General features: G+C 58.6%; 2 protein-coding genes across 3 annotated transcripts; one reads left to right on the forward strand and one right to left on the reverse strand.

Annotated features, from left to right (window-relative positions):
- Positions 1-435: 435 nt before the first annotated feature.
- On the reverse strand, positions 436-26,092 carry BCORL1 (BCL6 corepressor like 1). Of its 2 annotated transcripts, none has more exons than XM_053955932.1 (14): positions 26,021-26,092; positions 17,200-17,338; positions 14,725-14,815; positions 11,906-14,473; positions 11,450-11,624; positions 10,908-10,988; positions 10,336-10,752; positions 8,113-8,342; positions 7,807-8,013; positions 7,554-7,720; positions 7,284-7,429; positions 6,338-6,415; positions 2,913-3,066; positions 436-1,863 (listed from the first exon to the last, which is right to left on the reverse strand). In XM_053955932.1, exons 2-14 carry the CDS (start codon positions 17,283-17,285, stop codon positions 1,587-1,589), a joined length of 4,677 nt encoding a protein of 1,558 aa, XP_053811907.1. In that variant the 5' UTR covers positions 17,286-17,338; positions 26,021-26,092; the 3' UTR covers positions 436-1,586. The 2 variants fall into 2 exon arrangements, with proteins under 2 accessions (XP_053811907.1, XP_053811908.1); XM_053955933.1 differs by lacking the exon at positions 26,021-26,092 and adding an exon at positions 24,613-24,692.
- Positions 23,571-25,589, forward strand: LOC128795372 (basic proline-rich protein-like). Its single transcript, XM_053956098.1, has 3 exons — positions 23,571-23,759; positions 23,801-24,950; positions 25,321-25,589. The coding sequence occupies exons 1-3, from the start codon at positions 23,571-23,573 to the stop codon at positions 25,587-25,589; spliced, it is 1,608 nt and encodes a 535-aa protein (XP_053812073.1).
- Positions 26,093-26,811: the final 719 nt, after the last annotated feature.

The raw sequence follows: 26,811 nt of genomic DNA on the forward strand, positions 1-26,811 counted from the left end.
AGTTCCTCTTGGTGGTGTGTGGGCAAAGCTTTCTTCCTAGACCTGCCATCATGGCATTCCTGTTGCCCTTCCTAAGGAAACAAATAACAAACCTACAGCACTGCCCTGAGCTCCCTCTGCTCCCACAGGGGTGAGTAAAGCCAGCCAGGGACCAGCTGCCCCACGGACAGGCTGTGGGGTGCTGGGATCAGACAGGGCTCTCCCGACATCTGTGTTTGGGGATCGCTGGGCTTGGCTGCAGTGCTCCCAGCACCAGGGTCAGGCAGGAAGCTGGGAGGAGCAGTGGAGTCTCCCTGTTTCTCCGGCTGTGCAGACACATGGGCCCTCCAGGTCCCACAGGCCACTTCCCCTCTCCCTTCCCTGAGCCACAGACTCAGGCTGACATGCACAGAAATCTGCCTGGACACGAAAAAAAAAAAAGGCAGGAGCCAGGGAGCCTGATGCAGGTTTTTTCTGTACATCAGTGTTTTTGACACCACAGCCTGTTGCTGCATATAATAAAACAGAAATCAGAAAGAGCAACCAGAATACACACCCAAAGGCAAAAAACCCTTGGCCTAAAGAAGGTGCTGCCGGGCCCTCGGGGGAAGGCTGGCAGTGGGGCTCCAAGGGGGGAAACGCCTGCCCTGGCTGGGGAGAAACACAACACAAAGAAAAAACGAACCAACAAAAAAACTCACCCAAGGCTCCCGCTGCGGAGCGGGGAGAGCCAGAAATCCCCCGATTGTCCCGACCTCAGTCCTGTTAGCACCTGTACAATAAAACTGTACCGGCCCCGAGGCAGAGCAGCCCGGCCACACCCGTTGCCGCACAGAACGCTGCTGCCGGGACCCCGGCGGGCCGCGGGGGCGGCTCCTGCCAGGGGACAGAGCCTGGGGCGAGGCACAAGTTGCCGAAGCGGGGGACGTGCTGGGGGACGCGGGCTGCGCCTGCCCGGGCGGCGCCGCCGGGGACAGGGAGCAGCAACACGAATGAGGTGGGGGAGGAGCACGGGAGGGGATGGAGCAGTGGGGCTGGCTCCCGGCTGGGGCTGAGCGCTGGCAGCAGGAGCCAGCTCCAAAGCCAAGGGAGGGACTGTCCCCTGGCTTGTTGCCAGGGAGGGACGGGAACCCCTGGGCATGGCTGGCCTCGGGGCACGCTGGAGAGGGGCGGGGGACAGCCTCATCCCACAGCCCGGAGCTCACCATCACAGTGATACAGACTCAGCAAAAACAAAGAAAACATTACAAATTAAATACTAATTAAATAAATACTATGGAAGACATTGGGAGGGGGCGGACAAACGGAGAGGCGCAGTTCCGTAGGGTCCGATGGGGAGGGGCGGCGGCTCCCACCCCTCGCTGAGCCCCGTGCAGGGGGTTCCATCTGCCACCGGAGCTGGACGAGGCGGCGGCGGCAGCGACCGCCTCTGCTCGTGGGCGGGGGACCTCGGGAATGCCTTGGAGGCGAGGGTCCTCCCTCCTCAGCTGGCGGAGACCCTGAGGAGAGGCTGCTTAAAGACTCGGGTCCTTGCTGCTGGCGCTGAGAGAGCTGCTTCCCCTTGGTCCTTATTATTGCCTCGTGATGCCGGGAGTGGCCTGTCCCCGTCAGCTGCTCCAGGCCTCGTACTCCACCACCGAGCCCAGCAGCTGCAGCAGCTCGGGCTCGTAATGCACCAGCTCCACAGTCTCTGCCGTGCCCGGCGCCAGCTCGGGGCTTGCTGGCACCTCCTCCTGTGCCAGCACCTGGCTGAGGGACACCTGGCGCTGGAACTCTGCCTGGGGCAGCGTGGCCACCTCGAAGTGCGGGAAGCGGGCCTGGAATATGCGGGAGGACAGCTTCAGCCGCTTGAGCACATCAGAGAACAGGAACCAGTTGCAGGGCCTGCAAAGATGGCAAGAGCACGGTGGGTTATAGGGGTGGAGGGGGCTGCAGGCATGGTGCCCTCCCCCCCTGCCTCCTGGCATGCTGTCCCCCCCCTCTGGCCCTGGCACTGTTCTCCGTGTGCTGCTTCCCCTCAGGAGTCCACAGACTGCAGTTTGATCACGGCCTCACAGGTCACAGCTTTTTAAAACATTCACAGGCAGGCAGGGACACCGACGTGAAAGTCCTGCCTTCAACAAGGTCCTGGCAGCTTCCCTGCCAGGAATAAGCCACATGGTCAGGAAATGAAGCTTCTGGTGTGGTTTATTGCTGGAGGGCTTGCTGCATGTGTCCCTCTGCATGGGCAAACACTGGCAGGCACAGAAATTTGCTGCAGAGAAGAGTGGTGCTTTGGTTGCTGCCTCTTCCAAGTCACCCTTCTGCCCCAGCAGCAGCCACTGTGTCACAGGGGGTGCAGGTGGGAGTGCTGTTCCAGTGCTGGGACTGATTTAGCCATGATGGAAAGGAAACTATCTCAGAGCCATAAGTGTGAGCTGCTGCTGAAGGAACATGGGTAGAACTAGCAGGATCACAGGGATGAGAGAGGGGAGCTTCCTGACAGGCACAGCACAAGGACACTCAGGGCAGCAGGATGTGCCTGGCCATAGAGGGTGGGGGGAGCCCTGATGAGCCTTCCTTACTCCCTGAGAACATTCCAGGCTGTGCCAAGCCAGGCACTGCTTCCCCAACTTCCCCAGTGCCACAGCCACAGCTTCCCTCTGCTGTCCAGAGCAGCTGTGCCTGCCCCATCTCTGGAAGTGTCCAAGGCCAGCTTGGATGAGGCTTGGAGCACCCTGGTCTAATGGAAGGTGTCCCTGCCCATGGCAAGGGCATGGAATGGGATGAGCTGTAAGGCTCCTCCCAACCCAAACCATTCTGGGATTCTGTGATGATTCTATGAAAAAAACTGCCTGAGATACACGAGCAGCTATTAACCCCACTGGAACAACCAATTGCCGGGGCTGCAGCCACCCGTGGTCCCGCTTGGTGCTCCAGGGAAAGGCACTCACCCCCGGGAGACGGACACTTGGAGGTTGTAGCTGGGAAGCAGTGGCTTGTCTGAGAACTCAAACATGAAGTTATCTGCTTCTTGCTCCTCTTCCTCCTGGTCTGAGCTCCCTGGAGGGTTGAGCAGCAGGTCGCAGCCGATATTGTCCTTCCCCTCTGCAAAAGGACAGAGGTTGGCACTGCTCAGTCACACACCAGCCCATGCTGGTACTCCCACGGACACCTTCCCACAACATTTCCACAGCCATGTGAGAACTGTGCCCCTCCTGCTCCCCTCCAGCCCCTCGTCCCAGAGGAACATGGAGCAAGTGCTGGCTGCTCTGCATAGAGAGATTGCTCACTGGCCAGGTGAGGTGGGGAGAACATCCCGAGTCATAGCAGGAAGCTCAGGTGTGCTCTGGTCCCACAGGTGGGACAGGGCACAGCCTGCACCATCAGCCACCCCACTGGTAGACCCCGGACTCTCTCCAAAATGACCTTGGCCCCTCTCCCATGCCAGCAGAGATATCCTCAGCATGGAAGAGCCTGGAACAGTGAGGAGGGAGGTGGATGTAGAGAGGCTTTGCCTGCACAGGCCCTACCAAGGAAGGCACAGCGAGCACTCTGCTCCTCAAGAGCTTCTCCACCCAGATCCCACCCTCAGAACCTCTGGCAGGTGATCCAGGGAAGCCAGCACCCATCTCAGTGAGGACAGCAAGGCTGAGCCACCAGAGACTAATCCAACCAAGCAACAAGCGTGAGGGGAAATTTAAGGTGGATATACAGAAGTTCTTCCCTGTGAGAGTGGTGAGGCCCTGGCACAGGGCTCAGAGAAGCTGTGGCTGCCCCATCCCTGGAAGTGTCCAAGGCCAGGTTGGATGGGGCTCAGAGCAACCTGGGATAGTGGAAGGTGTCCCTGTTCATGGTAGAAGAGTGGAATAAGATGGTCTTTAAGGTCCTTTCATCTCAAACCAGTGCATGATTCCATGACTTAGAGAATTTGCCTGGGTACTCCAGGAGGCATCTGAGCTCCAGCAGGATCTGTGTCCAGAGGGGATGGAGAACAGCAGGCTGGATCCAAAACCACTTAAAACCAGGTTATTTTCCTATTTACCAATCTGAAAAGCTCCAGTTGAAGAGAACCTTGCTGCCTGGATTTTATTATGAAGAGGTGTGAGTAGTCTTAAGTTTGCAGAGTGGTGTTGTCCCACTGAGATAATACAGGAGAAGTCCAAAAACTTCCAGATAAGACAGTTTAGATTCTACAAAGAACAGTGATACCCAATGTGTCCCTAAGCAAATAAACCAATCATGCAAAAGTTTAACCCCATGCACAAGAGAAAAGGCTGAAAAAAAGAAAATCTTCTGGTGTACTGCACAAGGAAGCTTCACACAACCAGCTGCTCACCCAGCACAAGTGGGATTCCAACTGAGGAAAACAGCAGATGACAGGGGACACTGGCTCAGGCAGGGTCTTGGGGAAAACCAGTTATTTCCTAGTGCTGCCAAGGGAAAAAAATTCCCTAAGAAACAGGGTGTTGAAATCATCCAAACTTGCTGTAGAATAGGACGAAAATAAGTGATGTGATTATTGATCCAATGTTGCTGCTGGCAAAGCTCAGATGCCATCACTGAAAAACCTCAGATATCCTGAGCAACTCAGAAAAAAATAATTAAATACATTTAATGTGGCAAAAATAGGGCTCACTGTCTGTCCTGAAAGCTCAGTCCTGTCCATCTGCCTATGCAAAGGCTGGGACAAGGACAGGAACATTCTGTACCACTGAGGGAGACAATCAGGCACAACAATGCCTGTCCCAGGTGGAGACAAACCCCAGACTGGGACTTTGTGTCTGGAGCTCCAGCAGCACCGAGTGCAGAACACTGATGACTTTTCCACACCTCAGATATCCCACACCCTGGCTTCCTTCATTATCCTTCTGCCCCCAGAGAGTTGCAGACCTCAAGGAAAATGTGGACAGCATTCCTGCCTCAAAGAATAGGAACAGCTCAAGCAGGGCTTGGGATTTCTCCTGTATCCTCGAGGGACATACAGTGCTTCAGCTGCTGGAGCTGATGGAAAGGGAGATTTTAAAGGACTGATCCACGGGAGGAGGAGAGTTGTTTGCTGCTCCATTATTCCAGAGCAGAACCAGGTACTTCCCTGCCCTGGGCTGTACCTGTTCAGGTGACCCGAGGTGATTGCTGAGGTGCCTGAGCCAGAAAGGGACATTGCAGAACACACGGTAAACAGGCTGTAAAGAAGCCAGCCCATGTCTCAGGCTGGGGCTCCCTGGTTTTTCTGTGGCTCTGGCAGTGTCCAGCAGCAGTGCCTGGCACAGCACAGGTGACACAGCTGCTGCTGCTGTAAACTGATCCCAGGAAGATGGGGAGGAGGGTCCCTTCCTGTGCCTGCTGGAAACACACCTGGCAGGGTAAGGGATCACTTCCCAGCTGGGTTAGCTCCTGCCTTGCCAGGCAGCCTCCCAAAGGCAACACTGGGAATGCCCCGTGGATGGGGCAACAGGAAATCAGTGATAAATCAAAAGGAGTAGTATCTTTAAAAATATCACAAAGAACAGCTGTTTTTCTTTGTAAAGGCTTGTGACAGCTTTGAGAGTGAGAAATTGTGAGGAAGGAGGCTGAGATTTGAACTGTTCCCTTGGCAGGGCTGAGGTGCAGCAGCCTACAAACAGTGCTCTCAGGAGTGCAGAATTTTTCCTGTTCTGGAATGGAAAGATATCAGGGTCCTCCAAGGACAAGTCCTCTTCCAAGAACACCCTCCTGAATGTATCAGATTTGTTTTTATTTCTAGAAGGATGTTGGAAGTTATGCAGGTGAACAACTACAATCAACAAGCAGCCTCTCAGCCAGCGTAAATGCTGCAAGTCCTTACAGAGCGCTCGGGAACGCTGAACTTGGAAGAGGCTGGAGGGACTCCAGTGTGCCCATGCGAGATACAGAACATCTTCCATTGTAACCACAGTTTTGAAGAAGTGACAGTAAAGGCAGCAGTCAGCTCTTCACTGGGAAAAATACCTGGTGTTGTAAGAACAGGACCTTCCCTGGATCAACATCTCCCCTCCAAAGCAGGGGAGAGGGATGGGCAGCTCTGGGAACCTGGAAGTTCAAGACTTCTACACCTTGAAGGAATATGTCCTTCACCTTTCTTGGTGACCAGTTAGCAGGGGAGCAACAAGAACTGCTGCAAGAGTGACATGCTTGGGATCGACAATCAAAGACCCTCAGGAATCAGCACTCGAAGGGATGCACATATTCAGCTTCCCAAAGAATTCCCTCCCAGGAGCAACTCCCAGCATGTATCACCACAAGGTCTCTACCCAAAATGTGACTAGAGAGGGATGTGGCCAAACCCAAGGGAATGACGTGTTTTCCACAGCACCACCTCCTGCTCTGCTGCCACCAACCCGGCCCACGCTGCACTCACCGAGCACGGAGCTGCTATAGAAATCCCAGGCTGTCTGAGGGTCTCCGTCAACCCGGCCCTGCAGATCTGACAGGTATTCTAGAGCAAGAAAATCGAGAGGGTTAATGGCTCAAAGCATCATCCCGATGTGCACACCCACAGATCCAGGGGGAGCTGCTTCACCCCTGCTGCTTTTCCCACTTGGGCATTACGGCAAAAGCTGAACCACAGCTGCAGGAAGGGTGTCACCACTCAGGAGTGGGCATCACCCCAGGCCCCCAACCAGGAAATGGGAGCTGAAAAGGGAAAACAACAGACAGTGTGAAGTGGCTTAGAAAGAAAGATTCGTAGAACAGTCCTGAGTTCCAAATCACCATCCCCAAAACCTGTGTGAGTAGTTGACCCTGGAGGAGCTTACACAGCAGTGGGGAAAGAGAGTTTTTTCAGCACTGGATATTTTCTGTCTTGTCTCTGTCTGGGAGCCACCTCTGGCTGTCCCTTCCTTGCTTTTGTGGAGAAGCCACAATACTCGTCTTGTGTGTACACTAATGGCACCAAGCGCGGCCATAGGAATCCAAAACAGCCACCTCTGCCAGCAGCAGTATTTGGGTAGGGCTCTTTTGCCATAGAAGGCACCATTATTTGGCAACAAAAATCTGTCCCCTTAGGTTAAGTAGTAGAACCAGGGACAGTGGAACAGCATCTCCAAGCAGAGCACTGTCTTTAGTTGTGTGACCACAGTGCAGCCATCCCCTTGCACACTGAAACTGAAAACTGACTTTTATCTTATATAGGAAACACATACAATTCTATAATTAAAGTTTGGATGGTAAAAACATGCTTGTGTGACAGGACAGAGCTGAAGACTGAGTAATTTTCTGCTCAGGCCCTTTCACACCCAGATTTGTCCCTGTATGCTGCCAGAGGGGAAGGTTGGGAGCACTGTGACCCCAGGCCTGGCACCTACCACAGAGGAAGCGCTTCATCACATCGCTGGTGGCCAGCTTCACTGCTGTTTGCCCAGAGTATGTGGCCAGAGTGGGATCAGCACCATAGGAAAGGAGAAGCCACATGGTTTCCAGGTTGTCATTTGCAACTGCATCATGGATAGGCCTGCAAGGGCAGAAAGGGTCCGGGAGTTCGCTCAGGAAATGCTCTGGTTTGGGTTAAGATCAATTTAGTGATGACCAACCTGAAGAACCCACTCTGCTCCCTGCCCCACGCTGTGCTGACTCACCTGGTGCCGTCCTGGGCGCTGCAGTTGACGTTGGCGCCGTGCTGGAGCAGGATGTGCAGGATGTCGATCCAGCCGCGTGCACAGGCCTCGTGCAGGGCCGTGTACCCTGCGTTGTCATGGTGGTTCACGTCACTGCTCTTCTTCTGCAGGCAGTACAGCACCACGTCCTGCACGGCAAGAGCACAGCTGTGACAACCAGCCCGGGTGGAGCAGCAGGGGCACAGGGGCACATGCAGGAGGGCACAGGACTCACCTTGTAGCCCAGGCGAGCTGCTCGCTGCAGGAGTGTCTCCCCTGCGTTCTTGTTCACAATCAGCCGCCGAGCTCCGGGGGGAACATTCTGGGCTGTGGGCAGCTCAGGGGAGCTCCCCGGGCTGGCCCGATGGGACTTACAAAGTGTCCACAAGTCCTGGGGCTTCTTCGGAGAGCACATTTTGGGTTGGTTGCAGCAGCCTTTCCCCTGGGAAAGAAAGGAATACAAGTCCTTGGCACATGTGGCCATGACTCGTGGGAGCCTCCTTCTCCTCTCACATGTTCCCCTCATCTGTTCAAGCCATACCTTCCCCTCGTCACAGATCCCTGCCAGGTGTTTGGTTTTACACTTGCGTTTTCCTGATGGTTTCTCTAGCTCTTCTTGGACAGGAGAGGTGTCAGAGTGCTCCAGGAAGAAGCCATTCCGAAAGTCCGTGCGTCCTTGAGATTTCCGGGGGGATGGGGATAGCCTGCTCCTCAGCTGCAGCTCTGTGCCTTTGCCCTTCCCAGACTCCTTCTGCTTCCGGTGCCTGCAATCTAAAGGAGAAATGTGAATGAGTGTGGAGCTTCTGTAGGTACCACACTGAAGGTCACCCAGACCTCTGCCACCAGCCAAGACAAACTGCCCATCTCTGAGAGTTGCACTGAAATCAGAGAAGTTGTGGCTGCACCATCCCTGGAAGTGTTCAGGGCCAGGTTGGATGGGGCTCGGAGCACCCTGGGATAGTGAAAGGTGTCCCTGCCCATGGCAGGCAGCTCACTGGATGAGCTTTAAGGTCTCTTCCAACCCAAACCTTTCTGGGGTTCCATGAGTCTAAAGCCAGCCCCAGGGCAGGGGCACTGCAGGAAGAACACACAGATTCTCCCATCTGGGATGGACTCGGCATGTTCGTAGGACACACAAGGAAAGATGGGAGCAGGATTCACTGGGATATGTCTTAAAGGGGCAGGACAAGCAGGAGCTGTCTGTGAACATTCAGAGCTTGCTGCCTAAACATAACAGGCCTGCTTTGCCCTCTCACATCTTCCCCTGAAGTTAAGGAGCATATTTAAGTTTTCATTAACACGCATCTAGTTAGGAAGCACCAGGATTCCTCAAGGGAAATCCAGTCTTGTCTTCCCTGAATGGAGGAATCCTGCTCACCCAATCCTGCAGCACGAGACTTACAGGCACTCCATGAAATGAAAAAGAGATCCGTTAAAAAGAGACAGAGGAAAGGACTTTGCACAGCAGGGAGAGAACTTCAGGACTCTACTGCCACTGGAGGTGGCTCCAGGCCACAACTTCTGAATCCAAACTACAGCAGGTCCCCTACCTGAGGGCTGAGTGAGCAGCCTCTGAGGGAAGCTGGACAGACAGACAGACACTTTTAACATATGTAGAAAAGCTGCTGGCAAACCCTCCTGAATGCCACTGCAAAGCTCCTTCCAGGCTCCTGTCCTGAAAAGGAGGCATCCCGAGAGTGCCTGAGTTGCCAAGACACCAGGAACCTGACTCGAAACTTTGTTCCTGGTCTAACAGAGGCTCTCAGACACCACAGGATAGTGTAGCACCGTGCTGGACCAGATACCAGCTGCTGGGAGGACAGCAGCCACCTCTGCTCCCCACAGCATCTCAGCAGCACCTGAGGAGTGCCAGTCTGAGCTCCAATGTGGCAGAAGGCAACAGGGCCGTGGCCACTTCATGCCCTCCAAGAGCACAGCCCAAGCATGCAGAAGGCTGGCACAAGTGCTGCCCATGACAGTTTTCCCCCTGAAGTCACCTGTGTCACTCTGGACTATGAACCACAGCCAAGCTCCAGCACATACCAAGCCACCATGCACGGCTGGATAGGTCCCACAGCCTCAACTGTCCCTGCACAGGGACATGGGACTGCAGAGACTGCTGCCCTCAGGGATGTGCTCATCATGGATTTAGGTTTCATGGAGGGTCTGGCAGTGGCAGGGGAAGGTGCAGGAGCAGTGGCAGAGCAGAGGTGGGCACAGGCAGGCACGTGTTCCTCCTCACACTTACAAACCACAGAGGGGGATCCCCCATCACTGCACCCTTGCTAATCCTCTTGCCCTTGTGTTCCCTGGTGCAAGTCTGCAAGTGGCCCTCACAGAGCAAGACAAAACCAAGAGCAGCCTAGTTGGTTTGGGATGGCTCCACATCCTCCTGCATTAGCACAGATTGCTGAGCATGGCTTCCAGGGACCCTGCTTGTCCAGAAATATTCTGCTGTGCTACCTCATCCCATTCTTGTTTTCCCACGCCCTCTGTCTTAATCCAAGGGTAAGATCAGTGTCTAATTAGCCACATAAATTGCTGTTTATTGCTCTGTAATTTACTGTAAATGTTTTTGAAAGAAGAGCTGATCAACTGAAGCAGCCCATGCTACAGCCACCAAGTCATTAAAAGTGAGGGAGTTTCATCATTACAAAAAAAAATAATGAAAACCAAATCCCTCCAAAAATTGCAGACATAACAAAACAAAAAATTCTCATGTTGGTCCCCAGTTTAGTACGCAAACCCCCTTCCCAGGTTGTACCTGCTTTGGATTTCCGCCTCCGGTGGGGATATCCCACTTGCTCCTCCTCCCTCTCAGTCAGGTATTCTCCTGTCTGGTATTTCCGACTTTTCTGCCGTCTCCTTTTCTTCCTTTTGATGTGGCCATCCTCCTCCTCCTCCTCGTTGGGCTCCCACACCTGCCTGGGTGATTCTGCTCTCCAGGGCAGCTCCCGGGTCCTCCTCGTGTGACAGCTGCTCCTCTCAGACACAGTCCTGTCCCTGTCCCTGCGGCTGTGGCAGCGGGATGTCCTGTGGGACTTGCGCAGCTTGCGATGTTTCAAGGATGTCTCCTCCTCCTCCTCCTCTTCTTCCTGATCCTCCTCCAGCAATGGTAAAATCTCCTGACCACTCACATCACACTCTCCTGTCACACCAGCAGAAGAGCCAGCAATGCTTCCTGCAAAAAAGTGAGATTTCTAGCTGACAAAAAAGCCAAGAGGATCCACAAAGCAAAGCCTCAAAGCAGGACAAAATGCAGGGACAAGGTGACGTGAAAAGGGAATGCTCCCAGTCCAACCAGGACTGTCACCGGGAGCCTGGGCACCAGCTCACCCGACTGACTGCGCGTCCGGCTGCTCAGCACCACTGGAATGAAATCCCGGAAGTTGTTCTTGGGCTTCTTCTCCAAGTAACCTGTGAGGAAAATGAAGCCATGAGCCGATCACAGAGCTCATGTGGGAAGGGCAGTGCAGTGTCACCATAGCAGGGGCTGCTGTGATGGCCCCAGGCTTTAAACGAACAGAGGTTGGTTTAGATTGGACATAGGGAAGAAGTTTTTGAAAATGAGGGTGCTAAAACACTGGCACAGGATCTCCAGAGAGGTAGGGGATGCACTATCCCTGGAAACATCCAAGGGTAGGCTCGACCAGGAGCAGCCTGGTCTAGTGGAAGGTGCCCCTGCCCATGGCAGCAGGGTGGAACAAGATGAGCTTTAAGGTTCCTCCCAACCTTCTCCATTCTGGGAGTCTGATCATGCTGCAGCTCTATTTTGGATCCCAACCCAGCTCCAGAGGCCATTTGGCTTCAGGAGAACAGCAGTTTGGCCCCTAGGGCAGCCTGATCCCGCAGGAGCCTACTGCCATTCCCAAGAGTACCTTCCTCATGGCTGTCTCCGTGGTGAGCCGGAGATGGGCACTCCGTCTTCGCTGGCCTCCTACGCTTGCGCTTCACCCCGAGGCTGTTGTGATCCGTGATGGCACCCGGGCCGCCTCGGCCTTCCTGGCCTTCCTGCTTGCCAAGCTCATGTGGATTGTCGTGGTGTTTTTGCCACTGTGAAAGGAGGACATGACCTGAAGCCGGAGCTTCCCACTGACTGAGCTGGAGCAGCACAAAAAGGACAAAACTCCATCTCCACTGATTACACTGGTCCCCTCCAACTTTTTTGACAATCCAGATACATTTTTGCCCTGGACAACCTGCAGCACAGGTACGTTCCCCCACAGCCAGGCAATGCCCAGGAGCACAGGTAGAAAGCCCCGTGCCTTCAGCTGTCCCCCCATGAGAGTGCCCTCCTCTCCCCTGACCCAGGAGTCCCAGCCCATCCCATGCACCTTCCGGCCATGCACGCTCCGGCTTCCTGACTTGCTTGGGGACTCCTCGCTGTCCAGGCCTTGGCACTTCAGTCTCTTGTGGCTCTGCCTGGTGTCCCCATTATGCTGCCGCTTGGCCTTGCAGCGTGTGCCACCCTCCTGCTTGATTTGCCCCGTTCCTTTGAGCTTGGCCTCAGCAAAGGCCTGGGGAGCCACCCCGGCCCGCAGGCAGGTCACCGAGGGAAAGGACACATCACACTCCACTCGTTCCTTCTTGACCCTGCACAGATCCACCTGCTGCGTGCACGGGAGGAGCTCCGTGGCCGGTGGTTCCTGGGAGCCCTTGCAGCCCACCTCCTTGCGCTGGCCATCTGTGGGCACCTCCGGCACCATCTGCAGGCCCTGCTGCCCAGCGGTTGGCAGGTCATGTGATAAATACGCCGCTAACACTTGGTTTTTGGGTTTTGCATCTGGCTGTTTGAGGCTACAGCTCCCCTGAGGAGCCTCAGTCTGTGCATTGCTCTCCTGATCGGAGTCAGCCTCTGGCTGAGTGCACTCCTGACTCTTTGGAGCGTTGTCCAGCTTCCCCTTTCCCCCTTTCCCATCCAAAGCGCTGGTATGGAAAGCTGGACCTGCCTCTGGTGGTGCTGGGTTGGCTGGCTCCTCACAGGGCTTGGGCAAGGCCTGGCAGCTCTTGCTCTTGGCCACAGCATCTTGTTCGCCCTCCGGCAGGCTCTGGGCGGCTGTGCTGGGCTCGGCGGGCTGCACGCTCAGGAATGCCGGCAGCTTGCCTACCCCGGCCATCTTGCAGGGGCTGCTCTGGTTCAGGGGCAGCTGTCCTGCCGTGGAGATGCCGATGGAAAGCAGCGGGGTTTGATGGTACGGAGACCAGCCCAGAGGCAGAAGTTGAGGATTGGAAGGTTTTCCATTGATGGGGCATCGCGGGTACACACTTCCCTGGACAGGATTCCAGGTGGCGATGTCCTTGGACTGACACAAAGGAGCTCCTGGAGCAACTCTACCATGAAGAAGTCTCCTGGCAGGATCCTGCTGTCCTTCTGTGCCAACCTGGTTGGCTTTCTTCCCACGGGGAACGCCTGCACTGCGGGGCTCGCCCTGGTCAATGATGGAGATGGGCTCCTGCTTGGGCAGGTGGCGTGGGTCCCTGCTGAGGCTCACGCCGACATCCTTGCTGAGCAGCAGCGAGGCCGGCACCGGGTTGGCGACACCAACGTAAGTGCCGGGAATGGTGCTGATGAGCGTGGTGTTCTTCACCCAGGAGCCCTGCTCGCCGTTGCGCAGGAACTCAGGAAAGATGACCAAGGGTGGGGTGGTGCCGAGGCACGAGGTGACGCTGCTGCCCGTGGCCTGTGCCGCGCGCTGGGACTTGGAGAGGACAGTGGTGAGCAGTGCTTTGCCGCCGGTGTGCACGGGGGTGAGGATGGGCATGGGGGGGGTCTTGCGCTGGCTGGGCGGAGGCAGTTTCTGGCGGTTGGACTTGGAGGAGAGATCAAGAGGCATCTCACTGCACTCCGGGGATGAGACCATCTCACGCTCTAGCTGGGGAGGGGACTTCAGAGGTGACAGGGAAGTGGCAGCCTCTGTGGCAGCCACAGTGGCAGCATGTGGCTCGGGAGCTGCCGGGGCTCTGGCCTGCACCGCCGTGCCAGAGGAGGGAGCAGTGCTCCCACCTGGTGTTGGTGCTGCCGGCAGAGCTTGGCTGGAGGGCAGGGCCAGGCCAGTGCTGGACAGGGGAGCGCTCTCAGCAGCAGCCTGGGCACTACTTCCACCTGAGGGTGGGGGGCAGCTGAGCTGATTCACCTCCACAGACACCACTTTGGCATCCGAAGCCAAGGGCCTGGTGACAGAGAAGGTGCAGGGGTAGGAACGCAGCTCTGGGGAAGCGATAATGCCCGGTAGGCAACGCTCGTGCAGATAGGAAGGCAGGACGGGGAAGGTGAGTGTGGAGGAAACCCCCAGAGTGGCTGGGAGCGTGGCCACGCTGAGTGGCTGCCCGCAGCTGGGAGGGGGGATGTACACCAGTGATTGGCTCGGGCTCAGCACAGCCCCAGCCTGGAAGGACAGGGGCAGCTTTTGCATAGCAGGGGCCTGAGAGGGGGGAAAGCAAACCCTGTTCAATGTGAAGGTGGCGGGACTGGAGGCAGAGGTGTTGCAGCTGGAGACAACCACAGACAATGTCCCTTCTGCCAGCACGCCTGGCCCTTGTGCTGCAGTGCTTGGGGGGGTTTTCTCGTTCCTAGCAGGCTCGCTCTCTGGAGCCACGGAGCAGGCTGGGGCAGCATCAGCCTGCTTGTCGCTGGGAGGATCTGCTGGTGTCCAGACAGCATCAGCACCACTGCTCTCCTGCTCCACAGCTCTGGGGGTCGCTGGCTCCTGCCCTCTGCCATCCCCCTGATCTGCCAGAGGGCTCAGGGCGTCATCTGTCACAGTCTTTCCCACACACTCCAGGTTTGGGTTGCGATCGGGTGGCTGCTCCTCCAGTTTGGGTCCAAGATTTTCCTCCACCTTGCCATCAGCATCCAGCCCCTGGGCACTGCTGCCACCACCGCTGACTGCTGTGAGCTCCACCTGCAGCAAGAAGGGAGAAGGTGTTCCTGGGAGCTTTGCAAGGGGCACCCAGGGAAGCAGGAAGGATCTGCCCAACCCCAGACACAGAGGGAAAAGCAGCAAACAGCTCTGCCCAAAGAAGAGCATGGCTTTGCCTCACTGCATGTCTCTCAAAAAGGAGTTGATGAATCCACTAGGGAAAATGCTCCTGCTTGTCCTATTCCATCAGGGAATGGCCTTCTTGGACTCAGCTGAGCAGGCAAAGAACTCACCTCGGAAAGGCTGCTGCTGACACAAAACTCTTGAGACCCCAAGTGCTGGGAGCTGCTCGTTTTTGACTCCTCATCAGAAATGGGGGCTCTCCTAGGTGAAGAAGAAGACACAGCATTATGAAACCCCAAAATACCCTCCCAGAATCCCACCCCTCCCTGTCCCTGTGTGGGACAGTGGAGCAGCTGTACACCTTCCTTACCTATGGCCACCCAGCCTCATCATGGGCCAGCCCAGCCTTCCCCAGTGTCACAGCCTGGTGCCACAGACCTATTCCTGTCCCCTCCATTTCCCATTCTGACCCACCACACCTTTCCATCCTCCCCTGAGTCTTATCCTGCTTGTCTTTTCCCCAACAGGCACCTCCTCATTACCATTCCTTCTGTTTCCTCCCTGTCCTGGGACCCCCAGCCCAGCCTGGCTGCCAGTGAGGACCTCCCTCTGGTGCCAAAGCTCTCTGGGCTCAGGAAGCCTGGAGAGGAGCAGCGGGCCATCCCGATGTGCCATGTCTTGCTGGCCAATGTGTCTGGACCCTTCATTTATGGAATGTGATTCCTCAGTGGAAAGCCTGGACAGGACAAGGACAAGGACTGTGACCTCTTTGGTCACAGTCCTTCCTCGGTGGTATTCACCAGACAGCACTTCCCCTGTGTTTTGCTTGGGACAAGCTGCTCGTGCCAGCACAAAACAGATCAAGTTTGGATTCTGTTGATGACATAATTTCAGACAGATTTGCTTCCTATGTCCTGGGCTTTCACAGCAGTCACAGACACAGAGCTGTGGGCACATGATTTGTCTTTGGACTCAGTACCCACAGTGCTGGGACCCTGTTACATACCCCTAGCAGCAGGACCTCATTCTGGGCTGCCTCAGCTCCAGGACTCCGCTCTGTACCCCCAGTGCCAGGAATGTTCTCTGTACCCCTCGCAGCAGGACCCTGCTCTGTTCCCCCAGTGCCAAGAACCTGCTCTGCATGCTCAGCACCAGGATGCTGCTCTGTACCCCTACTGCTAGGACCCTGCTTGGGGCTGTTTCCGTGCCATCCCCACCGACCTTTGGCTCAGTGACAGCCCGGTCGGTCCCTCCAGGGGCTCCCGCGTTCTCGGGGCTCCCCGGCCCGGCCGTCACAGATCGCGGGCCGGGGATGGCGGCCGGGGCCAAGCCGCCTCACCCGGCGGCGGGGGTGAGCGGGCCGAGAGGCCGGAGCGGGCGGGGGTGAGCGGGCCGAGAGGCCGGAGCGGGCGGCGGTGAGCGGGTCGCGGGGCCGGAGCTGGCGGGGGTGCCGGGGTCGCGGGGCCGGGACCGAACGCAAGGGGGAGCCCGAGCGCAGCCGCCCGGCCCCGCGGGGCCCGCCCGGGCACGGCGCTCCCGGCGCTTCCCGGAGAGTCGCGGCGCTTCCCGGTCCGAAGCTCGCCCGCCGCTACCGGCAGAGCCGGCGGGATGACCCTGCCCAGCTCCTCTCGGCTGCCCCGGAGCAGCCCTGAGGGCGGTGCGTGGTCTCCCTGCCGGGGCTCCTCCCGGGGCAGTGCGCGATGCCCCCGCGCAGACGGGGCACAAGGAATGAGATGAGGATCCGGGACGAGAGAGCGCCCGGGCGCAGCCCCCCGGCCTGCCCAAACATCTCAAAATTTGACGCCTATTGTAAGCTCGGAGCAGCGCCGAGAGGCTCGGCGGGTATCGCCATCGCAGCCCTTATCTGCGGGACACAGAGCGCCCGGCGGTGCTGCGGGCGGCAGATCGGCTCTGCCCGAGCCAGACCTGGGGCTCGTCCCTGCCCACCGCTGCTGCACCGGCCTCGAGGGACGCCCGCCAAAACCCTCGGCACCCGCGGCCAGCGATGACAGCCACACACGGCCTCTGTGCACATTAAACTTCCCTGGCTTTGGCAAATGGATGGAACAGACGTGGTGGTCTTGAGGAAGCCACAGACTAGTCTGTTCTGAGAATAAGACTCCGAGCCATGGGAATGAACAGGCGATGCAAAGCGACAGAGCTTGGCTGGATCGATCCTACCTCCCAGCCACTAATCCTCCCTAATCTCCTGTTTGGTGGCAAGTCACAACCCTCCCATCTGATCATCTGGTTGGCACAAACCCTCCTGGGTCACCAAAAGCTTTTAGTTCAAGCTCTTTCCCTTCCCTGGCCATTGAGAGCACAGATCTGTTGAAGCCAATAGCACATGCAGACAAGTTGGCCTTGTCAGCATCAAAGCTGTGGAGGAAACGTAACCACACATGGGCAACAGATCCTCTGCTGAGACCTCCAGCACACTCCTCGCTGGAGCAGGGGATGTGGGGACCCTCCTGGAATGCCAACATATCCGATACCTCCAAATGTGGCTCATTTGCACTTCAGGCCGTTTTAGACCCCAGTGAAAAGGGGTTGAGTCAGCACCAGCTCCCTTCCTACAGCCTCTCTAGATCTCTAAGTGGCTTTCTCGTGCCTCCTTTCCTCTGCCCGCCACCCACGCACCTCACCTCTCCTCGTTGAGGCCACACATGCGAATCCGCTCTGTGCTGGTCCAGTTGTGCACCCCGCTGTAGAGAGGTGCTGTAGAGATCATGACAGCTACTCCTCACCCTCCAGGATCTGCTGGGGCTCCAGGGACCACTCTGCCTGCAAAAGGGAAACAGAAGGTCGGGAACTCTCCTCGGGATAATCAATTCAACTGCCCTTTGAGAAAACTCATCCCCAGCTTTGCTGCCAGGCAGATGGGGAACAACGCCCTGGGATACCACAGCTCTGGAAGAGGGCTAGGAGGAATTAGCAGTGCCTTTGGACAGAATCCACCATCCACTCATCCTCTCATTAAACAGTGTTACTGCCACTGGCTACCACGAGAGTTTCACGCAAGTGTCTTCACACACTCACACATCCTTTGAAACAATCCCCCCACTTTTCTTCTTCCTCCAGAGGAACCTCCAGCACTAGAAGACGCCAAGCAGAGCTGTACAAGGTGATGGTCATTTACAGCACTGAAACCTCAAGGCTGCACAGGACTCTCCTAAAGCAGCCCATAGCAGGTCCTAGGGGCAAAGGAGGGTCTCTCCACAACTGAGGGCTCCTGGAGGGAGTAGAGGTTTGCCAGTGGTGCTGCCAAGGGTTTATCCCCTCCTTCAATGAAGAAGGTGCTGGTTTTCTTTGGAGCTATGGGTGGAAAATATGAGGGAATCCAGAGATTCAGGAGCATCCATGAGGCACTGTCGGCTGGGTGGAGCTTTCAGGGGAGAATGTTGCAGCCAATCGTGCAGCGCTGGGTGTTGGAGCATTGAGAAGCTCTGCTGCTCCAGGGAAAAGGCAGAGGAGGAAGAGAGGATCTCCTGGGCTAACAAGTGGACTCAGCCAAACCAAGCAGGACTGACTGCAAAAGGGAGAGAGATACCGTCAAGGAGGTTCAGGGGAATACTAAACCCTGAAGGTAAAGCAGGCACAGAGCCACGGCAACGCTCTCAGTGCAGCGGTGGGAGTGGGAATTAGCTGGAAGCAGCACGTGATCCATAATCTCTGTCGGCTGTCTTTTGCCTGACAAACTCCTGGCGACACCAGCTCTGCACGGGACAAGCAGTATCTTGTGCCATGAAAGGAGCCACACAGGGACCTGCCAGCCACAGCTCAAGGGACGAGCCACAGGGCTGAGCGGCTCCTCCAAGCGCAGCTGCTGCCGGGTGTCCTCGCTGCAGCCTGAACGTGCTGATGGGGATCCGAGGAGGAGGAGGAAAAAGGGGCCAGGCACACGGTAGAAACGGGGGCAAAGCAGCTGGTGTGCCAAAGAGAAACCGACGGACCCATCTGCACGTATGAGGGCACAAGTGCGCAAACAGTGCACGGAAATCAGAGGTCAGGGGAAGAGGGAAACCTGCTAAAAACACACAATGTGAGACAGGAGAAATCCTCAGTAGCGATGGGGGAGACGGGCAGACGCCAAGGCAGAGAGCAGGTCATACCCAAAGAGACCGAGGTGGCTTGGAGCAGGAAGGGGAGGAGTCTTTCGATGCTTGGAGAGAAATGCAACATAAAGGAAATAGGGGAACAAACAATCTGCGGGGATTTCACCATCTTAGGCTAAACTGAAAGAAGGGAAGGAGGAACGTTCTGCCCCCAAGCACAGCAGCAGGACAGATGTTCCAGGAGGAATCAAAAGGGACCTTCTCTGCAACAGGGGACAGGGATGCATGCGGCTGCACGAGGTGGTGCTGGGGACAAGCAGAGATCAGGCATGACCCTGGAATAGGTCTGACAAGGGAGGAGTGATAACAGGGTGCTATGGGGAGCTGGAAGAAACAGCACATTTGGAGTGCTCAAGTAAGAGCTGGTCAAAAGGGCTGGAACGACGGCCACAGGAGGAGAGCTGGGAGGACACAGTGACAGAGATCAACACTGTTTCATGGATTCTTGGCCTCTATCCTCTACAGACAAAGTGGGACACATGCCAAAGACAGGCATTTCACAGGGAACGAAGAACAGAAAAGAAAAATAATCCAGATATGAACTCAGAGAAGGAATAAAACAGGGGCCAAGCAACAGACATGGATTCAAGCACAAACCAGTGGAGCAACAGCATTTTAAAAAGGCAGACCAGGAAATTTATTGGGAAATGCAGGGATGAGCAGCCTCCCGATGCAGCACTGAACCACAGAGAGCAACTGCAGCCTCCCTGGGTCAGAACACTCTTAGCCGAGTCGGCACAAGGAAAGCGAGCACATCTCCCATCTACACTGGTGGAGTTGGAAGCAACATTAAAGGGATGTAATTAAACTCATAGGAAACCCTTGGAGAACACAACTAGGGCATGGCTTCACATGCCTGTCTTCGAGCAGAAGAAGATGTTGAGAAACTGCTGAAGCCCTTCTCTCCCCTCACCCCTTCAGTCATGTCACTGAAGCCCTGCAGTATCCCAGTAAACCTGGCCAGGGAGTTGATCTCTGTTTAAAACACTTTTTTCTTTTTTTTTTTTTTTTCCCTGGCTGGACTGGTTTTAACCCATACCAGCTCCTAGATCAGCTTCACCAAGAGGGAGAGAGGGCAGAACCTGGCACAGACTCTACTTAATCCACAACGTCTGCCAAAGGAAGTGTATACGAAACCACAGTCTTATTTTGATTTAGCTAAATAGGTGCTCAGCCAATTCTAATTAACGCCAAAGAAAACGAGTTTAGAATGAAGTAAGAACATTGAGGCATTCTGTGTGGGGAAGCTCATACGATATTAAAGTTCCTTCACCTCCCGAAACAAAGCATGTCCTAAGAACTGTGAGCAAGGAAGGTGCTGAACACACTCGCCTCCGACAAACCCTCTGAGAGGTTTGCAATGAAACTACTATGGCAAATTAAAAGAAAAGGGGATTTTGTTCATTAAGGCAATACATCTCATCGTTTCGCAAAAGGAAACGATGCTGCTCTGCAAACCTGCCTCTTCCAGGCTCTAGGAAAAGCAAAGCAGATGTTTTCCTTGCAGTGAAAGTGTGCTTTTACTCAGGTTAGTGATGACTTGGCTACCCATGGAAGCTCCCTTGGATTAAGAAATTACTCTTCTGAAATATTGCTTAATAATAAAACAAGTTTCCAGAGATGAAGTTCTTCAGGAATGGACATTTTTTAACATTATCTATTGACAAGCCCTCTTTGCAATGAAACCCCAACAGCACCAAGACAACCATCATTTCAGGGCAGGCTGAGCAAAGGTTCCAGGACAGGCTCCCCCAGCATTCACCTACCAGCTCCCACTGCTGACAAGAATTAAGCCCATGCCATCTCCACACTGACCCTTCTTAAACCGTGTCTGTTCCCTGGCTCCTGGGGATCCCAACTTGAGTTGCCTGAAGTGAGGTTGCCTAATTGTTTCCCACAGCCCCTCACAGTCACACCTCCCACCCCAGAGTTAATGCAGCTAAGGACTTGCAAAGTAGATTCTGAAGCCATCCCACTGCAAGTCACCCTCTTTTCCCAATGACATCAATCCCTTGGCCCGATCAGGTCCTCGACCTGACAACTCTCAGCTCCTCAAGTACTTGCATTGGCAAACACATAAAGCAACTTCTTGGGCTGGCACCAACCTGCCAGTCATGGATATCCAAGGGTTTGCTTCTCACTGGGGAGTTTGGTGCTGTTGGTGTTTGCCCTCACAGACGTTCCAATTATGCTGCCACCTGGTCTAACTCACTTTGATCAGATTACCCAGAGCCATGACCTCCTACAGCATCCACCTTATGGCACCTGTGGTGGAGCCAGGCCTACCAGTGTGGGAAGGGGGCTTTTCCCTGCTCCCCCCAGAGGCAGCCTGTGCCAATCACTTCTCCACGGTGCAAACACATCCCTCTGGGAGACCATGCTGCCTTGATCCCCCACAAAAGGCTTTCCACTCTGTTTTCCTGCTCTGTGCATTTCCAAGTACTGAAATCACTTGGATTTCAAGGCACTTACTCTTCCTCTCCTCTGTGCCAGCCCCAGCACATGAGCTACGCATCAAGAGATGGACAGTGTCCCGCTGCACCCTGCCTAGGCAGGTGGGAGCTGACAGGTACTGAAACACCAGCAGCCCCCCCAGCACAAGGATTCCCCTCTGCCTGCTCTGGCAGGCACATCATTCCCAACATAGGTGGGAGAGCACCAAGCAAAGACCCAAGAGGCAGCAACCTGCTCCACTGCTGGCAACGAGAGCTCAGACAATGGCACGAGTTCACCCAGGGAGCACATCAGCTTTGCCTTTCCCCCTGCATGAGTGGCAGCATGAGCTGATTCCAGGAATCCCAGTGTGGGTCACTTGGTGCAGCTCAGCTGCTCCAGAGCCTTTATGGACACAGTAAATGCTGCCCAGTCGGTGGTGCCTCTATCCATGCTGGCATTGAGTGGGCCAGCAGCACAGAGGAAGGAAAAGGACTTCCCAGCCCTAGGGTGTGGAATAGAGAAAGGCTACCACATCTCTCAGCAGCAGGAGATGGGAAGGATGCTCTGGGTGCCCTCCCACAGCACCATGTGGCTCCTGTGGCCAGGGGACACTGCGGAAAGCCGGGAGCAATGCACTTTGACCCTGGAAACACACCCGCGGGAGACACCTTTGAAACATTCATTCCCAGAGCAGCAAAACCTGTAAGGAAGGGGGGTTTTATCCCGTGGATGGCTACAAAATATAAAACGAGGTCAGCTGCAGGAAACTCGGGTGGGATTCAGCACTCAGAGCAGAGCTGGCCGCTTTGACAGGAGCGGAAATGCAGTGCAAAGTGCCCTGCAGCTCTTCCCGGGGGTCAGGTGGGCCAGAAGGGAACGGTCTGCAGCAACAGGCAGGTCTCCTTCCCTTGTCATAGTTTGTTCACTTTGGCAATTCTTTGTTGCCATTAGTAACACAGGCAAGGAATTCTATGTGTTCTGATATGGGATGGTCTGGTGTCCATCGGAGGTGCAGAGGGCCGGAGTGAGCACTGATGCCCCCAGCACCTCAGCTCTGAGCACCACTTTGGAAAACCTGGTGGAGTAAACTGATGGCAAAAAATCAAAAATTAAATAAAAAATCAAATAGAAAAAAACGATGACGGCCCTATGACAGGACTCACAGTGGGTACGATATGCAATGAGGGAAAGATTTAAACAAGAAAACTAAAAAAAAGAGAACAGACTATCTTATGTTATGTTACCACTCATGCAGAGGTCAGAAACTGTAGGAGAATGTACCAGGAATGACTAAAGTGGCACAAAATCCAGTAAGGATGGGCCAGGCCACCTCTGGGGCTGTCTGGGCAGAGTGGTGCCCGGCGAGGGCAGCCCCGAGCCGGGTTTGGTCCCCACTGCCTGCACAGCCACCCCGGCCGCTGCAGAGCTGAGCCAGGCTTTGCCTACACGCATTTGCTTAAGCTGATTTAAAGACACAGTAACACCACACGTAATTATAGATCCTCGGCACAATGAATTGGAAATAAAAAAGAAAAAATCCATCCCTATTTCAAAAAAAAAAAAAGTTTGCTGCACACTGGGCAGTGCTGTGATAATTGGTCCCAGCTGCTGGACAACTGGTGTCACTAAACCCTGGCTTGTCTGCAACAACCAGGCTGCCCCCCCTGAAGCCCACAAAATTTTAAGGACTGAAAAAGAGCCATTAAGGGATGATAATATTCAAAAATGTCTCTGACAAGGTGCACATCATCCAAAACCCCAAAAGCAGAGTGCAGCCTCCCATGCCTGGGAGCCAGACTGGTGCTCCAGAGCCCAGAGGTCCCAAGGGCAGCTCTGAAGGCCAAACCCCGCTGGAGCCTGGGCTCTGACACCTGGAATGTGCCTCCAGACCCAGGTGACAGCAATGCAGCCGGAGTCCTCGACTGGCACCGTGGAGCCTCCAGCCAGCGCTAGCACTGGGACCACCTAAACCCAAAGGGTGACCAGGGCAATGGAAGTAGCACAGTGGAAAGGGGAAGGAAGGAAGGCAAGAGAAGACAGGGAAGGGAAGGCTGCTACAGACAGGGCCAAAAAGATGCAGAGGAGCTGCGAAGGGCACGGGATGCACCAGCCCTGCCCTAGTACTCATCCCCAGATTCCAGGGGATGAGGGTGCCAGAGAGCGGATGTTCTGTGACAGGAGAAACTCACTTCGTCTCTATTTTAGCCTGATAGACCTTCTCCCGGTGCTGCTCTGAACCGGCCTCACCCAGACTGGGATGAGGGGACCGATGTCGCTCGCCGAGGAGCCAGGACCCCTCCTGGTACCGCCACGCTACCGCGGGAGGGCTGGTTTCCTCCCCGGTGAGGGCGGCAGGAAGCGCCGCCTCCCTCGCCCGGTCCTGCCGCTGCCCGGCCATCACCGTGGGCACGGGCGGGGGACCGGCCGCCCCCGCCGCCCCGCCCCGGGCGTCGGGGGGCGTCGGCATGGAGCGGCACCGCCCCGGCCGCAGCCCGCCCCGGGTCTGGGTCCGCGGGGGTTCCCCGGCGAGCCCCCCGCCCGAGGCGCGGCACGTCCCGCTCCCGAGCCCCGCGAGGCCACGGCACGGCCCACGGCCCCGGGCCGCCGCCGGGGCCCCGCGGGGCGGGCAGCACCCCCCCGCCCGGGACACGGCGGTCTCGCGGCCGCTCCGGGGGCTTCGCCCTGCACCCCGCAGCCTTGCCGAGGGCTAGGCCCCGCCGTGCTGCCCCGCGCCCGCTCCCGCAGCCCCCGGCTCAACAGTTGCCCCCGGGGCCGCTCCCCGGCGGAGCGTCCCGCAGCCCCGGCAGCTGCGGCCGGGCCCCCGCGCCGCCGCACCGGGGCAGCCCCGGACATGGAGGTGGCGGCTGCCGCGCTGCCCCCGGGGAAGGCTCTTCCGCCACCGCCCGGCACACGGCCGGCTGTCACCCGCAGCCGAACCGGCACCCGCAGCCGAACCGGCCCCGGGCGCGGCGGCGGCCGGGGCGGGCTGGGGCCATGCCGCCAAACTCCACGAGCACCCGGCGCCGCCGTCCCACCACCGCCCCGAGAGCGCCGCGCTGCGCGGCCGCCCCGCCCCGCCGCGGGACCCCCCGCACCGCCCCGGCAGCGGCAGGTGCCGCCGGTGCCGGAGCCGGAGCAGCCGTGCCGGGCAGGGCAGCGGCTCCGCCGCGCCGTCGCGGGGCGGAGAGCGGAGCCGCCGCCGCCGCCCGCTGCCCCCCGCCCGGCGCTGTCAGTGCCCGCCGCGCCCCCGCCGCTGTCCCGCCGCAGGACGTCGCCGGTCCCCCCAGCCCGCACACCCCCCCCGCGCCGCCCCACCGCCGCCGCCGGGGGTGTCCCGGGACCGTTTCCATGGAGATCCCGTCCGGACGGCCGGGAGGGGGGGTCGGGCCACCCGCTCCCCCCCGCCTGCCCCCGTGTGCCGTGGGTGCGGGGCGGCACGGGCCCGGGGTGCCCGGGCAGCGGGGGCCGGGGTCCAGCGCGGGGCGGCGCGGGGCGGTGGGTACGCACCTGCTTCCCGAGGCGGGCGGGCGGCGGGGGGCGGCGGGCCGGGGCGGGCCCCTGCCCCAGGCGGCGGGTCGGACCCCGGGTGCTGCGAGCGGCGCTTCGGCGGCAGCGGCGGCGGCGGAGGAGACACTGGCAGCGGCAGCCGGAGTGTGAGGGCGAGAGCGAGCCGCGGCCGCGCGGGCTGCCGGGAGCCGTAGTCCGTCTGCCGGGGCCGGGAGCCGCCGAGCCGCCCCGCGGACTGCGGGTCCCGGCGTGCCGCGCGCTCCGGCCCGCGCGGGGGGGCCGGTCCGGAGAGGGAACGGGCGGGCGCGGGGAGGGAACGAGGGAGGGAGCGCGGGGAGGTAGGGAGGGGGCTCCGCGCCCGGCGCGGCCCCGGGAGGGGCGGGGGTCGGGAGGCCGCCGCGCCCGGGGTTCGGCACCGCACAGAGCGGAGTGGCTCGGCACGGGGGGGAGCCCAACGCGCACACGCTCCGCACACACACACGCCCGCCCGACCCCGCGCCGGGGTACCGGCTCCCGCACCGGGGAGCGACGCTCGCTCCGCACCGGGGGGAGGAGAAGGATGGAGGAGGAGGCGGCAGCGGGGGCGGGCGCTCGCTCCACGCCCGGGCAGCGCCGGGAGCCCGACAGCGGGCAGAGCCGGACGGGCAGCGCACGGCGAGCGCGGCGTACGCAGCCCGTTGCCCGCAGTCCCGATGTCCCCAGCCCTAGCGTCCTCAGCCCCGGTCCCCGACGCCCCGCTGCCCCTCGCCCCGTTGCCCTCCGCCCGGTACTCCCCGCCCGGTGCCCACCGCCGGCCGCGGCCGCGGGAGGGTGGGTGTCCCCGGGCGCAGCGGGGCTGGCCGGTTGAGAGAACGTGGACCCGCCTGCCCAGCCCAGGTGGGCGTGTGGCCCCCACCCCGGCGACGCTGCCGCTGGGTGACCCCCCGGGCCCACCCCCCCCCGTCCGGCTCGATGCCCCGCGGGGCGCGCAGCGCTGAGGGGCGGGGGTCGAGGCGCCTCCCCCACGCCATGCGGGACTTCGAGCGGCACGGCACGGTGCGGCGGCCGCAAGTTTGTCACCGGTCCCCGCCCACGGCACTGGGGCCCGCAGGCCCGGAGGCCGCCGCACCCCCGTGGTGCCCGGCCAGGCCCGCTCCGCACCGTCCCGCACCGCCCCGGCGCTGACAGCCTCGCCCGGCCCGGGGCCGCGCCGCCCCCGGCACCCGCACGGGCCTCGGAGACCGGCGGCCTAACTGCGCCCTGGCGCGGCCCCGCCGTGCGGGCACCGGCTGCCCGGCCCGGCCCGGCCCTGCCCGGCCACGCCGCCCCGGGCTGTGCCGGGCCCCGCGCAGCACCGCCCCGTGCCCGCTCCTCTCCCGCGGCCCCTCGCCCTGGCCCCGCCGCCCCCCTCCGCCCGGCCCCCGCGTACCGGCAGCCGGGGGGGGCCGCGGGGGTCCCTGCTCCTGCACGACCCGGAGAGGAGGGCGGGACCCGCCCCCCCCCCCCCCCCCCGGCCCGCGGCGCGGGGGCTGCACGGGGACGGGCAGGACCGACTGGTCCCGGGGCGGGGGGCGCGATGCCGCCGCGGCGTCCCCCGTCCCTGTGCGGTGGCACCGCGCTCCGGCGTGGAGCGGCCCCGGGGGCGGGCAGGGACCGGGGGCTCCCCGGGGCCGGGCCCCGCAGGGCTGCGGGGTGGGCTCGGAACGGGGCGGTGCTGCGGTGACCGCGGCCCGCGATCCTGCGTGGGGGCCGGGGGGGGGCTGGAGGATGTCACCGTCCCGCACCCGTGGCGTGCTGCTCGGACCCCGATGGGCTCCGTTGCTGATCTCCATGGCATCCGTGCTGCCCTCGCCCCTGCAGGACTCTTTTACTCCCCCGGTTTGGTCCATCCGATGGCAAAGTCTCTTCTTCAGCGTTGCTATGGCCGGGGCGTCCAGGAGGTGGGCATGGGCTGTAGGGTGTGGCCACCCCCAGATGGCACATCTGGGTTGGCAGCCACACCCTGGTGTCACCTGCCGGGAGAGTCCTCTGCAGCCTCAGCCCAAACCTTTTCAGCGCCTAAGGAGAGGGAAAAACATCTTACACAGAGATTGAGGTCTATTTTTTTTTGCAGAAAAGGCCACAGCAGCCTGGGACAGGAGACGGCCTGTCCCCCTTTTGGGGCTGTGGGGGCTTGGAGAGCAGTTTGGGGCAGGGGTCTGTGGGCAGAAGAGTGCTGAG

This window comes from Vidua chalybeata, chromosome 14 (assembly GCF_026979565.1).
Source record: "Vidua chalybeata isolate OUT-0048 chromosome 14, bVidCha1 merged haplotype, whole genome shotgun sequence".
NCBI lineage: Eukaryota > Metazoa > Chordata > Aves > Passeriformes > Viduidae > Vidua > Vidua chalybeata.

Bases quoted from the DNA above. Each gene is read 5' to 3' on its own strand.
- BCORL1 (XM_053955932.1), bottom strand. From the start codon at position 17,285: ATGATCTCTACAGCACCTCTCTACAGCGGGGTGCACAACTGGACCAGC. The intron at 7,430-7,553 runs GTGAGTCAGCAC...CTGCCCTTGCAG, and splicing joins AGCGCCCAGGACGGCACCAG to GCCTATCCATGATGCAGTTG. The intron at 6,416-7,283 runs GTAGGTGCCAGG...TTCTTGCTCTAG, and splicing joins GATGAAGCGCTTCCTCTGTG to AATACCTGTCAGATCTGCAG.
- LOC128795372 (XM_053956098.1), top strand. From the start codon at position 23,571: ATGGAGCGGCACCGCCCCGGCCGCAGCCCGCCCCGGGTCTGGGTCCGC. The intron at 23,760-23,800 runs GTCTCGCGGCCG...TGCACCCCGCAG, and splicing joins CCCCCGCCCGGGACACGGCG to CCTTGCCGAGGGCTAGGCCC. The intron at 24,951-25,320 runs GTAGGGAGGGGG...CCCCAGCCCTAG, and splicing joins GAGGGAGGGAGCGCGGGGAG to CGTCCTCAGCCCCGGTCCCC.